The sequence below is a fragment of the Terrapene carolina genome, unplaced genomic scaffold (assembly GCF_002925995.2).
Source record: "Terrapene carolina triunguis isolate 2854851 unplaced genomic scaffold, T_m_triunguis-2.0 Scaffold231, whole genome shotgun sequence".
NCBI classification, from domain to species: Eukaryota; Metazoa; Chordata; order Testudines; family Emydidae; genus Terrapene; species Terrapene triunguis.
The window spans coordinates 18072743-18089253 of NW_020664582.1; the positions used below are offsets into that span (position 1 = coordinate 18072743).

Here is a 16511-nt window from a genome sequence, read left to right on the forward strand (position 1 = left end):
AAGATATTACCCCATCACTGGTGGAATGCTTGGATCTTCAACTGAGTATTCTCATTACACCCCCTTCTTTTCACTTTAAATTCTTTCACCTGTTGCCCATCAGAATCACTTGAAAGTTTCTCTGACAGTTGTCAGCACTAATGCAAACTTTCATTTTCTCCAAAAAGTAATTACAATTAATGAAGTAATTTCTTTTAGAGAGAATGAAGATGATGTTCGTGGTTACAGATGCTTTTTGTCAAGTAAATAAACTAAATTATGGGGACAAATACAAAGATGTTGACAACAGTTTAGTCTGACTGAGAATAAATGCTTTCTGATGCTATGAAAAACAGTAGAGGCACAAAATATTTAAGTGTGGAAAGAAATGACTGGACATGGACTGGGGATGGATTTCCATCTTGCTTTAAATTTGATGTAAACTCCTGGATTCATATGGCTTTATCAGACCACCATCAGGCTCATGGCTTTCATGGGACAAGGACCCCTTACAATTCCATTTGTGGGTTTACAATAGTATAAGGTTGGGAGAAAGGATGGAGGAAGGGTTATACTAGGAAAATCATGTCAATGCTACTCACAACCCAGTTATAATAGCATTATAATGGGGTCTTCAATTTCCTTGCAATAGTATTCTCTGTGAAAAATATGTTTGATCAGTCTGGTGTATGAATTTGGGGTGATGACAGATTCCAGCCTGCTATCTCGGAACACTGAGTCTTTCACTGATCTGCAGAGAAAGTTCAGTACACCATAAATAGCAGCAGGGCAGCTGTCCTCATACTGCCTCACAAAATATGCTTTTACCTGGCATAGTGGGACTACTCCTAGCAGGGAGAAGAATTCGTTCAGGCTTCCTGGCTCATTCAGCCCTTGGCCTGTCTGCTGGGATTGGCAACAAAGGGGCCAATTAGTGCCAACCACAGTGGTGTGTTCTTGTGGGAACTGGACTGAGACACCCTAATTCATTTCACCCAGCCACCGCATGGTGACAACCCTGAGTCACTTCCAGCAAAGGCTCTATAACCCATTGCCAAATCCCCAAGCTGAACACGCCAGCATCTCTGATCAGTGAAAGATCAGCAGTTACGTTTTGATTATTCTGCACTGTGTGTAGGAGATGTGTATACCGTGACAACCAAAATATCCTTGATGCTGCCCCGGACAGCATTGCCAGGGTGACTAAGGGTAAGGAAATCTGTGTTCTTTTTCTGTCTGGAGAGGAATCAGATAACTTGTCAGCTGTGCAGTAATTTTAAAAGTAATCTGTTACTATAATCAGTTACTTTAGAAGATCCTGGGCAGAAAATGCTCGGCAAATTCATGCAGATACAGTTCCAATGTCAAATGGAACTGTGCTAAACACACCTAGGCACAGTGAGACCATGAGCTTTACATCCGAAGTGTCTTTTCCTTGATGGGGATTAGAGTAGAGTTTTAGTTCTATTCTGACATTGTTCTGGGGTGTGATTAAGTAGCTAGCCTAGCTATTCCAGGGGGTTCTTGCTGGGCTGACATCCTCACAGATGTACATTTTTGAAATAATAATAATGATTGTGTGAATTCCTTGTAATCAGACTATAGCTTAAATACTTCTCTCCATTTTGTATCCCTTTATGGCCCTAATTGTAAATAACTGAGACAGAGAACACCACTCACCCCTGCAAAATGGGAATAATTACCTGCCACCAAACAAATGCAAATTTGGAAATGGAAAGAACTAGCTTGCTGTGCTTCACAAAATACTACCACAGGTGATCGATCACACTCAAAAAGTCAGAGGTCTTCATGGATTAGCTTACCCCTCTGATCTCCACCGTGGGTACAGTATAGCACAGACTGACTACAGCACTGGGAGGGCAACCATGTCAGATCCAAGAGAAGTGCAATAACTACGCTGTTTGAGCAAGTCTGCCTAAGCTGATATCAAGAGCAGCCATGTTTTTACTGTGATTATTTTTCTCCACCCAAAGACTGGTGTTCATGCGGGTAGCTGTCCTCTCTTCTCATTTGATTCTAGCATTAATGATTCTTTTGTGAGATGGCATTGTTATCAGAGGCAGAGAGATGGTGATTACTAAACTACAATGTAAAATGTCTGATATCATCCCTTCTCACACCTCCCTGTGCTTGTATGTGCAGTATTCCGTCACACTCACCCAGCAAAGAATGAGAGGAGAGGGGACTCCTTGAAAATGCAGAGAAATAATACTGTCTGTGTTCTCCTCTGTCTAAGAAGATACCTTTTTGATCTTCCTGATGGGGATTAGGAATTTAAATATCTTCTGGTTGAGATGGAGACACATCACTTTTCCGACCCCTGAACTGAGATAACAGCTTGCCTCGCATTCTCTAAAACAGTGTAGTTGTAGCCATGTCAGTCCCAGGATATTCGAGAGACGTGGTGGGTGAGGTAATATCTTTCAACAGAAGTTGGTCCAATAAAAGATATTACCTCACCCACCTTCTCTCTCTAATTCTCTAAAATTGTTGCTGCTAAAATGTGCTCTGTAATGCTATTCTTTTAGAGATAATGGACTAATTAGAATTCTATTATAGAGCAGTTAATTCATTCTGGGTAGGCTTGCAATGAACATCAGCAGAGGGGTGATGAATGGAATACACAACACAGGTAAGAGGAGTAAATGCAAGATTATGGAGACAGGATGTTGACTGTTTTTATGTCTGTGGGTATGTCTACACATCAATAAAAAACCTGCTGCACTGAGCCTCAGACCCTGGGTCAATTGACTCGTGAAGGGGGTGGGTCTCAGTGCCCAGGTTTCAGACCGAGCATCAACTCCACAATTTTTAGTCCCAGAGCCCAAATCCTGCAAGCCTGAGTCAACGGATCCAGGCTCTGAGACTCAGCGCTGCAGGTCTTTCATTGCAGGGTAAACATGCCCTATATAACAAGTATCAACCCATTTCGCTTTGCAACAACTGCTCTCTTCCAAAATAAGTGAATTAATACCAAGAGAGAGCTTGGAGCCACTGACTAGGAATGAAAAAGAAGCAATTACATGAATGAGAGATACCGGATCAGAAACATGACATTGTCAAATATGTGGTGAGGGTTTCTTTACCTACCTTTCCGTGGTCACAGTCCAGGAAAAGGTCAGTAAACATCTGCCGCCAGATGTCATGTCTTATTATATCTCGGAAGTCATCAGCACACTGGCAGAGGTGTTTCAGGAATTCCTGGAACGTGTCACTTGTAAAGGTTTTGATGTGCGAATGGACATACTGTGGAAGAAAAGAAGAGGTAGAAATGTTTAATTTCTTTTCCAAGATTCCCTTTTTGTATATACATTTTAAATCGTACTGCATCTGGGGGACAGAGGCTGGGATACCTACTTGAAATCAAAACCAGTTTAACACAGTATCTGCAGTTTTAAGTACACTATCCACAAGAGTAATGCCAGATTTGGGGCGAGGATTTCTGTCAGTATTGGGGCTCCTCTGTGCTAGGCACTGAACAAACACTTATTAAACGAGTCCGTCTCATTCCTGATCCAAAAGGTCACTTAGCTACTCTCACTGGCTCAGAGGCATTGGGCCAGAGTTATCCTTTATGTAATTCCATAGACTTAGACTCTCCAGCGAGGAGTTTGACTCTGTATGTTCTTTCTATAGCATTTGGTATTCTTGACATTACTGCGGAGGTGGCATCTTGAGCAAGTGGCTTTTGCAGGACCTGCAGTGATTCAACTCTTTAATGCCACAAACATACTGCTGTCCAAGCCTTCAGAGCTGATGACAATCATTCTGGATACCATTTGGAAAAAAAACAAGTACCACCACTTGAAAATGACCCTGCTGTCACCTAAGTCCTCTGACACTGGGAATACTACTGAAACCTAGATTTATCTTAAGCCCTAGTCTTGGAGACACTTTAACACTCTGGATTTATAGCCATGTGGGTTTCATGAGCAAAAGCAATACTGTTCCAAAAATGTGGTCTACATAAATAATAATGGCTGTCAGAATAAACCAGAGTCTCAAAGTGTGGGCTGAATTATTACAGCAGGTTTCTGGAGTCGGCCACAGTGATGGGGAAACTACAAATGTTGCGGGGAGTTTGTGAAATGTGGAGGTGTTTCACATTAATCGCTTTCTTAGGGGATTGAGAACTAGGGACTCACATTCATGATCTTAGTAGACCCTTATTATCATCCTCAGTAATACAGCATTTTATGTTTGCTGAAAATGCTGTACAGGTAGGTTACTGCTAATTAACTGATATTATTTATTACTATACTGGGTGGTTTAAAAATACATTGAAGCAACTGAGGAAGGGGCAGAGAACAGGGAGCCAATGGAGGAGGGTCTATGCAGCAATGTGAGAGAGCTCTGCGTTTCACCAGAGAGAGAAGTTATAGAGGTGGGTTGGAGGAGGGAGCAGTGGACCTGTGATTACACTGATCCACTGGCTCAATCCCGTGTGGTACAGAGGTGCATCTGCAATGGGGCTATTGCCACCCTCAGGCCCCTGGGCTGATGGAATCCCCCTACTAGTCAGACTGTCCCCTAAAGGGAGGATTTGGTCACTAGAAAGAGAGGCTGTGTTATGTAAATGTCAAAGAAGGTCCTGTGCTTTATCATTTTCATAGCCTTACTCTGATAGGTCTGCACCTGGTCATTCATTTCACAGGTCACAGAGAGTCAGTGAAGCAGGTGAGATAGGGTGACCAGATGTCCCGATTTTATAGGGACAGTCTCGATTTTTGGGTCTTTTTCTTATATAGGCTTCTATTACCCCTCACCCCGTCCCAGTTTTTCACACTTGCTGTCTGGTCACCCTAAGGTGAGACAAGCGGAGGGGAAAAGGTACAGGATCACCTTTCTGAATCTTAGGGCTGGTCTACACTGGGGGGGGGTGTCGATGTAAGATACGCAACTTCACCTACGGGAATAGCGTAGCTGAAGTCAACGTATCTTATTTCGACTTACCTCGGGTCCTCACGGCGCGGGATCAACGGCCGTGGCTCTCCCGTCGACTCCGCTACCACCGCTCGCCCTGGTGGAGTTCCGGAGTCAACGGGAGCACGTTTGGGGATTGATATATCGCGTCCGATAGATCCCCGATAGATCGATTACTACCCGTCTGGATGTACCCTCATTCTGATCTCAGCTACACAACACTACTCCAGTACAATTCCACTGACTTCCGTGGAGATGTTCCTGATTTACACTGATGTGAGACCATAACCAAATCTCTATGGGGGAACTGGGGAGCATGCACTACAATTCAATTTACAGAGCATGGTGGTAAATTATGCATTTTGGGAAAAGGAACTCAGGTCATGTTGAGCTATCCATGAAGGGCTGAGTCCTGTCTGGTGCTAAGCATCCTTAGCTCCCATTGACTTCTCTAAAGCTGGGTACCTAAAAATTAAGACACCCATAATTAGAATTCACTTTTGAAAATTTGGCCCTTAAAATCTCTGTGCCTCAATTTCCTCATCTTAGAATGAAGAAAAAACTGCTTATTTCAAAGGGAAATGTTGTGGCTTAATTAATTTTTATAAATTTTGAGATAAAGGTGATATAGAAGACAAAAGTTGTGTTATTATAGACATAAATAAAATTTACTTTGAACGAAATATTTGCCTCAAATTTTTAAATATATTTTATTTTAAAAGTTTCCTTCTTGTTTAGGAGTGATGGTGAAGGCATGGAAGGGATAATAGTCCCTAAAACAAGCCGTAGAGAAAATAAGAAGACAGAGCCAACAGAAAAGTACCATGAGTTCACCCCTACGACAAGTGCAACTCCTTAATGCAAACGGGAGACTCATGAACAAGAGGAAGGTGAGATTACATATCTAAGAGTTCTGGGAGATAGGAACATGAAAGCCTCTGGGATTCTTTCCGCTACAGAGTCCCTATCTCTTTCTCTCCCCTAACATGAAGTGAAAGGACACATTTCATTCCTGACCTGTGAGTCATTCCTCTCATAACACACCTTCCCAGGTGGCACTCATGGTTGCTAAATGCACTTTCTCACTCTCAGAGCTATTAACGGGTTGTGATAAGGCATCCTCTCCTTTGGGTGCCCGCTAAAGATCACCATGAGTCAAAGCCCATTTTAATAATTAATTTCTCTACCTTTTAAAGTTAGTGGTTCACTGGGACAGTGCTTGTCTAGTCTGTGTCACCTTAGGCCATGTCTGCACTTACCTGGGATCAATGCTGCTGCGATCGATGCAGCGGGGGTCAATGTAGTCGGTCTAGTGAAGACCCGCTAAATCGACGGCTGAGCGCTCTCTGCTCGACTCCGATATTCCACCGGAATGAGAGGAGTAAGGTAAGTTGATGGGAGAATGTCTCCCGTCGACGCAGTGTGGTGTAGACACCGCAGTAAGTCAACCTAAGCTACGTCGACTACCGCTATGTTAGTCACGTAGCTGGAGTAGCATAACTTAGGTCAGCTTACCCCAGTAGTGTAGACCAGGCCTCAGCCTAGTAAATGTTAATGAGTTAGGGCCAGTCTACACTAGAAGCGCTACACTGGCACAGCTGCGCCGCTGAAGCATATCTGGTGCAGAACCTCTATGCCGACGGGAGAGAGTTGTCCCGTTGGCATAATAAATCCACCTCTGCGAGAAGCGGTAGCTATCCACACCGGTGCTTAGGTCAGGGTAATTTACGTTGCTCAGGGGGTGGCTTATTCACACCCCTGAGCGACGAAAGTTATACCAAAGTAAGTGGTAGTGTAGACCTGGCCTAGTGTTTGTAAAGCACTCTGACAATGTAAAGTGCTATACAAGCGATAAACACAATTGTTGTTTACTTATTATTAATAAAGAAGTTTCCACTTCCATCATCTGTCTTTCTCTATTGAACAAGTCACTCTACTTTAGGTTGGTAGTAAATACCACTAAAGACAATGGGTCAGATTTGGCACATTGATGTGTGTCTGTGACTGCTATTAACCTCAATGGAATCTGATGAAGCCACATGTAGATCTGAGAGCAGAATCTAGCCCTAAGGACCTCATTCAAAGCCCACTGAAGTAAATGGGAGTCTTTCCCTTGACTTCAGAAAGCTTAGGATCAGGCCCTAAAAGTGCTGAAGGCCCTCCATTTCATAATGTAGGCCCACGATGTAACCTATCTTATAAATTGGGGGGGGGGAGTCTTTGGGCTCTAAATACTTTTAAAATAAAAGAATCCACCACCCTGTTCCTGAGGACACAATAATACAATGAACAAGAACGACCCTTTTTGCAGACTCAGAAACACCAATGTGTGAGGTCCCACCACTGACTCTGTAACAGCCATTAAGTAACCCAGAGCTGCCCTGAGTTAAAAAAAAAAAAACATAAAAAGAGCCATTTAATTTTCAACTCCATTAATAATCAATACTTTCCAAATGTGAAAAGGCCCACATCAGTCTGGGGCCAGATCTTTCTCTTCGGTCTTCCAGAAGGATGATGCAAACTAATAATAAAAATAAACTTAAGATGAATATGGGGAGCGGGGAGGAGGAAATGTCCTGACAGCGAGGTCTATTCAGACTGTGGGATAGTCTCCCAAGGGAATTGGTGAAAGCCACATCACTTGAATCATGTAAAACTGGACTGGAAAATATACTGCAGAAACAATCTTCCAGTGGCTGGAAATAAGACTAGCTAAGCTGACATTGTAGGTCCTTTACATTTCTGATTTCTATTACTGTATGCCTCAATTGTGAGTTAAAACAAATACTACACACAGTGCTATTTAAAGCATTCTTCTAGACTGAACGTAATAGAAATGTATTCAGAACTCATTCATGTATTGCAGAGATTATGGATTGACACACTTTTTTTTAGTGACAAAAGGGATTCTCTGAGATTCCATTATCTCCAATAGTTTCCTTAATTAAATGCAGTTATGTTGAGGTTAAATTTTAAAATATATCATTTCATGCTGAAAAAAGAAATCCTCAACAAATTATCACAAAAATGCATCTCTATGCAAAATACTAAATATGTGACTCTCCTGGGAGTGCAGAAGGCAAAGAAATCGCACACTGTCATTTGGGATTAGTCTCTGCACAGCTGCTTTATGCTCTGTTCTTAATTATCGTAACTGCACCCACTAGCACTGCTAAGTTAAGGACTGTCATCATTTCTAGTCTAAATGTTCCTTTTCACAGTTTATAGCCCAGCCATAAAATCTACCTCTACTGTAGGTGGTAGGTGGAAACTTGATTGGTAAATTCTCAGCCCAGAGAGTTTTTCCAGTAAATTTAGCTTTAACTGATTTGGTTGTTTTTAAGTTAACGAAGGGAAACGTGATAGAATGAAATCCTTAACTACATTCCTTGACTTTGGTGAGTTAAAGTCACATATGTGACGTTTCTAAACTATACTTTTTGGTGTTATTTTTCCTTTATTTACTTGTAACTTGTTCCCTAGAGTGAATTCTTTTCTATTTTGGTAGATCCTAGAAGTCTGAGCACAGTAGGATGGGGACAGCTTCTTAAACTGTAAGCTAGGCTAAGAGAGAGCACATATAATGGCAGATCACCAAGTTATTCTGCCCATAGAGCGCTGTCCCAAAGCAGGCCTAAAAGGAGAATCGACCATCTGGGCTGATATTTTGTGATTCTATTGGTGCACTTGTTCAGCATTTATAATAATCATGCTCAGGGTTTATGTAGCCCCTCTCATCTGAGCAAAATGAAGCCCTTTACAAACAATTTCTTAAGCCTCACAAGAACACAAGGAAGTAGTACTTATCCTCACTTTACCAATAGGTAATATGAGACACAGGTCTAAGGTACATTTTCAAAACTGTCCCACAATTTTGGGTGTCAAATTTAAGACAAATTGACATTTTAGAAAGTATGGTCTTAAATGACTTGACCAAGGCCACAACACAAACCAGTTTTGTCTTCTATTCTCTAACCACTAGATGACAGCACTTGCTATATATTCTGTTCACAATGATTTATGGGAACTGCTCAGGCAGATTAACAGCACCATTAGTAGCAGAGTTAATGTGGATGCACTGGAGTCTACGGTAATCCCCTTCACATACCTTGCTTTAAATTTATGCCATGGGGCAGTGACCCAGGCATACAATCAACCAGTGTCCTGAGAGACTTTTGGTTCACTGAAGACACATTTAATTCTGATACACAGGGGTATTGGGTAAATAAGAACTCAAATCATAACCATACATTTATATCCTGATTTTTAAAGTCTTAGTAGCATTTTCTTAAGATTACTTAAATCTTCTTTTGTCTTCCACCTTCCTTTGGGAGTTGTAGGAATAGAACAAGTTTACAAAGACTTACTGGGACTGGAAAACTGGTCATTTATATGACTGTTACCAGAGCAGGTAGTGGTCACAAAAACTGACATGCTGGAAGATGGAGCGAGAGGGATAGCTATATTTATATGGTTGTTTCTTTCATTTGTTACAGCTTTGTCACTGTAATAGTTCAAAGACACACTCACCATCATGCAGCTGACACACATGCTTGCTGACATACACATGCACACACATGTTCAGGCCCACACGCTCACTCATACCACCCACACACGCTCCATCACCTTCACAAAATAGGAAACAGTCAGGGACGCTTCCTTGAATTAAACCACAATGTGCTGGGTTAGAAAAAACCCAAGGCACAGAGGGGTTGGGGGTAAGAGGAGGAGGAGGCAGGGCTGATACATTTGACCTTTTGAGATTATTTGGTTGCTGCGATAAATGAACTACTACCCTAGTTCCCCACAGATGAATGGGAGCAGCCTAGCACCGCAGTCATCCTCACTGAATCCTTGTGTCCGATGGACAGCATGCCGGAAGCTCCTCTGCAACAGGAGCTTTTTGCGTAAGTTCCCTGCAAAAGCTACCGAACGCTTCCCTTATGTTCTGTACACTCCCTGGTGTGGGTTTTAAACCAAAGCCACATGGTGGCAAAATATACTCACTCTATGGGCAAAAATAGTAATGCTGTTCATCCCTGATTAGCCTTCTGTTGTATTGTACTTTGGTTAACAGAATTCCCAAAGGAATAATAGCACTATGGGAACCATACTAATTACATTAGAATGCTAGTTACATTGGGAGACCGTCTCCTGTGTGCTGTTGATGAAAAATCTGAATTCACGAGTGATTTGAAACACAGCTCCTTGCAGCATGGCAGAAGTGGTGTTTTCACGCATGCTAAGGAGGGCACCAGGGAGATGTTTTAACAACATGGTTTTTAAAATATCCCTGATAATTAATCCATAGAGCTCCACAGACAGCGACTTTGGAGGAAGCTAAACAGTCCACCCTACTGGAGTGACGGGGGGGGGGGGTCTACAAAATAAGGACGGGTATGTGGATGTGAGCAGATAATAATGGCAACCTGGGAACATGGAGTGACCCAACATTGCCAGAGTCACAGCCTGGGGCTAGGGAGAAGGGGGAGGCCTCTCATCTTCTATTGTCAGCACCCACCAGGGGAGGAAACACTCATAAAAGGCATCAATAACAGGAATAAAATTCTGACTCAGGTGCAGTTATTTAGCTTCTCACCTCCCTAAACTCTTCCTCATTCACTTTTCCCCCCAATGTATCTATGGTTTCCAGCTTCCTGTCGTAGATCTCTAATGGAGAAGGAGAGAAGATTAGACAGAAAATAGGCAGATGTATTTTTGCAGAATTGTATTTCTACCTAGGGCTACTCTGGCCTGTGGCTGGGAATGGTAGGGAATTGAAACCCCTGTATATACCTTGCATGTTCAGCTCTGCTTCCAAATCAGTAGTGTACTTCCTGGCTATATAAATACAGGCTGGGGCTGATTCTTATATCCCTTTCCATTGCTGAGAAACTGCAGTTCCCTTCTGAAAGGCAAGCAATATGGGCTGGTGCAGACAAAGATTTATGGCCAGATTCAAACATGACATAAATAGGTGCAAATCACAATGACTTCAATGGGAGTTACATCTGCTTATGCCTGGCTTGTGCTGTAATGAATGGGTGTAGTTCCTTTACATGTTGGGAACCAGTGGTCAGGTTCCTTGCAGCTGTGGCATGACTTTGGAATTACCAGCAAGGCCTGGAGTTTCTGTAGTCTGAAAACAAGACTTTTATTCTAGTGGCCATATGGAGATATTCCTGTTGACTTTACAACCTTTGCAGCCACTTTTTGGCCTATTTCTGGGCAACAGTAGTGGACCTGAGAAGAAATGCCAAGGATTTGTGTGGCAAATCTTGAAAGAAGAAATGTTCTCTCTATTGGGATTATTATTCTGTTATTCTTACTTCTACAATATGGTGAGTGAAACATCAGGAAAAATGAGAACACTCTCAGTGGAACCTATATATTTCTTGCTTCCTTAAGACATCCAGAAGTTATACATTATCTTTATGAACCTATCAAAAATGGCTTAATGCTCACTTAGTGTATTGGACTCTGTTAAATGAAATACACTGAGAAACAGAGCAGGGCTGTGAGTAAAATACTGCCAATAGTGCCTAGAATGCCTGTAGAGTAACCATCTGGCCAGGAACTTCCTTCTTCCTTAGAGTACCAGTATCCCCAACAGTGCCACAATAGCACCTGAGGATTGGGTTTGCCATTCAGACGGTGTGCTGTCAATCTAAGCTGAATACTCAGGCAATGCTTACTATCATAAAAAGGGGTTGGGCAAAGCCAAACTGTGGAGAAAGGCTATTTCAGGCGGAGGATTGCAATGGGCTTTCGAGTGTCCTACGTAGCCTCACATCTTCCAGCAAAGACAAATTTGTTGTTACTGATGATCATAATACCTCTATTTATTTTGAAGGTCTGACAACAGTCTTTCCACTGCCACTTCAACATTTCTAGCCCTATCTATTCAATTATCATTATTTAATTATGTCAAGCGTAAGCCATAAAGAGGACGAGAATTATGCAAATCGGTTCAGTGCTGAGTGCTCTGGTATGTGGGCCTTGTCTCATTGTATGTCACTGTCCTTCCTTTCACTGGCTAGAGGAAATGCCCAGAGAAGATGAACCTTGTCGCAGAATTCTCAGGCACATTTCAGGATTCGCCCTAGAAGGTAACAGCTCCGCCACGCTTTCATTTTTTACCCACCCCCAAACATGCCAAGTATGGCCCTAGTATGAAAGGAGAGAGGGCTGGGGGATCTTCAGCTGATTTTCATGCACACATGGGGAGCAGGTTTGGCTAATGTGGGGGAAAGGGAAGAGGGACAAGCTACTTGCTGCTGTCAGAGTTTTATTACTTAGGAAGGGGCTCTGTGAGTCTGTTACTGGCAACTAGAGAGGCCCAGATCAACTTAGTCTAAATTGACTGGGCCAAATGCTGCACCCCTCCCCCGTTTCCATGGGCATGGAGCGGAGCTGGTGCAGGTCCAATTCATCTGGGGGAGCTGGAGGCCCTGGAGAGGAACTCTGCCTGCCTTTTCACCCTGCAGAGCTCTGCAGCAACGTGGAAGAGGGGCCTGTGATGGGGATGGACTTGGGGAGTCAGGAACATGACACGGAACGGAACAGATCCCTGTGGGCACACAGGGCTGCAGCTACTACTATAGCCCATGAACTCTAGGACTAGCTGTAGCAAGGCTGCACATTTCCATCAGGCGACCCCACCAGATGGGGAGAGGATTCCTTGTTCCCCAGCCCGTTTTAGATCCTCTGTGCCAAGTACATTTACTCAGGTTTTGTGCTGTCATGTGGGTGGGGGGCCCATAAGCTGTGGTGTTATTTTTACATAATTTTATTTTAAAAAAAACACACACACACTAAGCCAACACAATGGTTCACCCTCTGCCCCTCCCCACTTGAAGTCTTGCAAGGAGACTCGTGGCCGGTATACCGTGACTGTCCTTACAGTTCCATGCCTACTTTCCTTTTGCTCCCATTCTGCACCAGACATCAGACCAAGGAAAATAAAACCAAAGAAAACACTTGTGACCTTACCCGGCCCCGCTCCCAAAGGAGTAGAAATGACATCCAGAAATGACCTCAGGGCACTCTGAACCTATAAATCAAAACAACAATTAAAAGCCTGAGTCAGAGAAACAATCTTTGCTCATCTCCACTTCTCCTTAAACTCAAAGCAGCTCTACTTTTACTCTCTCCCCACGCCTGAACAGCAAAAGGGCACCTGCTTACCCTGCATTGACACTCTGGCCCGGGTTATCACCATTTGATTGTTATGAACAGATTTAGATACAGCAGCTCTATAGCAATTGGTTTCTCAGAAATGTCTTGCCATTTATTTTCTTCCTGCTTTGTTTTTGCCCAGGGCTCCTCAAATCTTTACGGCAACATAAGGATACACCGGTGCTGAGAACGGATGACTGCATCACAGACCATACCCAGAGCCCTGTGATCTGAAGAGGTCACCCTTCAAGTGTTTCTAGCAAGTAAATGGGAATGTTATGCTAGACAATAGCAGGCACACTGCAGCAATTCTGGAATTTTCCCATTAAACTAGACCATCCTAACAAACATTACTTTAGCCCCCCCGGCCTCTCACCACTAACAGAAATTCAAGCCACATCTATGTTATGTGCCCTGTATAGCCCATAAAGCTAGTGGACCTCAGGGGAGTTTCACAGCAGGTGACTTATTTGCCATCTATGGAAAGTGTCTGTACCAGCACCCCAGACTGGTCGGTCCATCATGATGGCTTTAAGTTGTCTTCTCAAACAGCGAGTCAATAGTTTGGGGCAGAGGGGAACAATGGAATTAATGGTGGCCCTGAAAGGACGGGATGGGAGTAAGCCACCCAGTGTCTTCTGAGGTAGATTTTGAGTTGTGACCAGCTGCCACCAGGAGACCCAAGGCTCAGAGATACCCTGTTTCCCCGAAAATAAGACATCCCCCGAAAATAAGACCTACTTCCAGTTTTGCCTCTCGCTGTAATATAAGACATCCCCCGAAAATAAGACCTCCCCAATAATAAGGCCACCCCGGAATATAAGGCCCCGAAGCTCCAGGAAAAATAAGACCTCCCCTGAAAATAAGACCTAGCGCATCTTTGGGAGCAAAAATTAATATAAGACACTGTCTTATTTTCGGGGAAACACGGTATAAAATTATCTGTGGCACTTATCTGGCTCCCATTACGGTAGTGCCTGTGCACTACACAATAATGGATTTATCCTCACAACCCCCCTGTGCAGCAGCCAGGGCTATTATCCCATTGGACAGCTGGGGCGCAGAGAGGCTAAGTCATTTAGCCAAGGTCACAGAAAGTCTGAGGAAGAGCAGGGACTTGAAGGCAGATCTTGTGGGTCCTAGGCTAGTGCCTAACTACTGGACCATCCTTCCTGCTATATAACATAGCAAACTCACTTCCACAATAGCCTCCCTTCTCCTCCTCCCGGGTGGAAACATAGCAGTGTTTCTATGAATATCTGCCCTAGTTACCAGTGTGAGTGGTAGCTTTCCACTGACATCCAATGTCCATTCTTTGAACTGCACTGCCAGGGCCTCCTTTCGCATCTCTGTCACCTGAGACTTGATTTTCTCCACCTGCTCCCTTTGCTCACGGTTTTTCTTTACCTCAGACTTCATCCTGGCTAGCCTGTAAGGCATGGGCATATGGTTCAGAAAGTTACTGTCATAGGCTGAGCTAAGCTTGGTTTGACCTCTCCTGAAGAACAGCAGGAAACGGAAGCAATTGCACACTGTAATTCCTGTACTTTCTAGTACATGAGGTCTTTTCCCCATTGAAATAGTTGATCTTTTGGGCAACAAACTACCAGTCAAACTCTATATAAACACTCACAATCCATGTCTTCATGAGGCAGCTCTTGGAAGGCGAGAATGTTTGTCATGAAGTGGACGTTTCTGCTGAAGGCCAGCGTAATTAAGAATTTGAATACAGAGCTTGAGTATCAAGTACATCACTATAGAGAGAGCCTTTTGTGGAAGGTGCATGGAACTCTCTCTGAGCCCAGAGACAGTCAGACATTTAGGGACAAAATTATCCCTGCTGCAACTCTAGTGACTTGCAGAGTTACACAAAGGGTGGATTTGCCCTTAACGAATGCACCTTTCTACAATGGTGCTAATCATTAATTATGGAGATATTCTTCAATTTTCCTGCCGAACATTTTAGCAGGAGCTGAAGGGTATAATTTTGCTTCACTTAATTTAACAACAAAATTGCATTACTATGCATTTGTCTCAGAGCCTATGTACCATTTAATGTAAGAATTGCACTGGCAATGAACTATGTTTAATGAATTTTCCAAAGTACTACTGCACAATAAAATCCTCACTGCTTTAGGACAGGGATAATTTGCCTACCATGCTTCTGTTTTTTGTTGAACACAGAGTTTGCAAGCCTGGACCAGAAGTGCCTCTCTTTCTTCTGGATTCTAGCTGTTTTCCTTCTCTAACCTATCAGAAGGGCATTTGCCAATCCTCCATTTTGTACCCAGGATAAAAGGATTTTATTAAACTGATCATGTATAGATTTTTTTTTCATTTGTAAAATATAAGTAAAGTCTCCAGGAAAACAACGCCATGAATGGCACTCATTATGCCTATAGCTACAGGGTAACAGCTCAACTATGGGGAGGAGGGTCTCGAGTTTTTTATTCCCATTTCAATGGATTGTTAAAGAGTCTTTGTCTCTGTATAGAGAGGGCCTAACTGTTCCTTTCACCCATGTACTGTGCGTTCACTGAGCCAGATATTGCTCTCAGCTATACAAGTCTATAGCTAGCAGAAGTAAGTGGAGCTACTCCTATTTGTCTCTTGTCACTGAGAGCAAAGTCTGGCCCCAGGACTGTAATTTAACCAGATGATTTCTCTTTTCTCCAAGACTGTTTTTTCACTTAAGGTGTGATGATAATCTGATACTATCCCTGACCTCTCACTATAGTTTAGAAAAAAGGCTTGCAATTATAAAACAATTACATTTTAATTAATAAATAATAAAGCCTATTTAATATGTTATAATAATACACTGACTACAGTAATATTTATCACTAGGTCACTGTTAATTCATGGCCATTTATCATGGAGGCTTCTTAATCAATCACTCAGTTACCCAGTATGTGAGAGGCATATGAATGAATGAACGCGAGAGATTCTTGTGAAACTTAACCCTCTTAGACCTTCTGCAATACTTGTGATTTTACTTGGGCCTCAGCACTTCACGGTCCTATTTTAACAGGATTCTTGGAGGTGATTCCTGCAGCTCCAAATGGCACAGAGCTGTCTTTGTCTTGATCTGTTCCTTCATTTCCTTCTGTAGTGTTTTAATTCGGGATTATTTCTAATCTTGATAAAATGGTGAGATATGTGGATCAGATCCAACCTCAGAATGAGCAGTCAAATTAGGGAATTTACAAAAGGGCTTGCCGACTACCACAAAAAAATTATTTCTCACTTCTCCTAGCCTCTTAGATTTTAAATATTTGCTGTCCACTGGCACTGCCCAATTAACGGCCAAATATTTTGAAGAGCTGAGTGAAAACTGTGGGTCCTTAGCACCTCTCAGGACCAGGCCACATATGGCTGAGTTGTTAACCGCAAAGAGGTAAAGGTCTGAG

General features: G+C 42.9%; 1 protein-coding gene across 1 annotated transcript in view; it reads right to left on the bottom strand.

Moving 5' to 3' along the window:
- EFCAB5 (EF-hand calcium binding domain 5) overlaps positions 1 to 16511 on the bottom strand; it is a 50344-nt gene that overhangs the window by 29359 nt on the left and 4474 nt on the right. Inside the window, 4 exon segments of the mRNA XM_029912535.1 lie at positions 3091 to 3246; positions 10523 to 10593; positions 12916 to 12976; positions 14374 to 14530. Coding sequence (XP_029768395.1) covers positions 3091 to 3246; positions 10523 to 10593; positions 12916 to 12976; positions 14374 to 14530 — 445 coding nt within the window.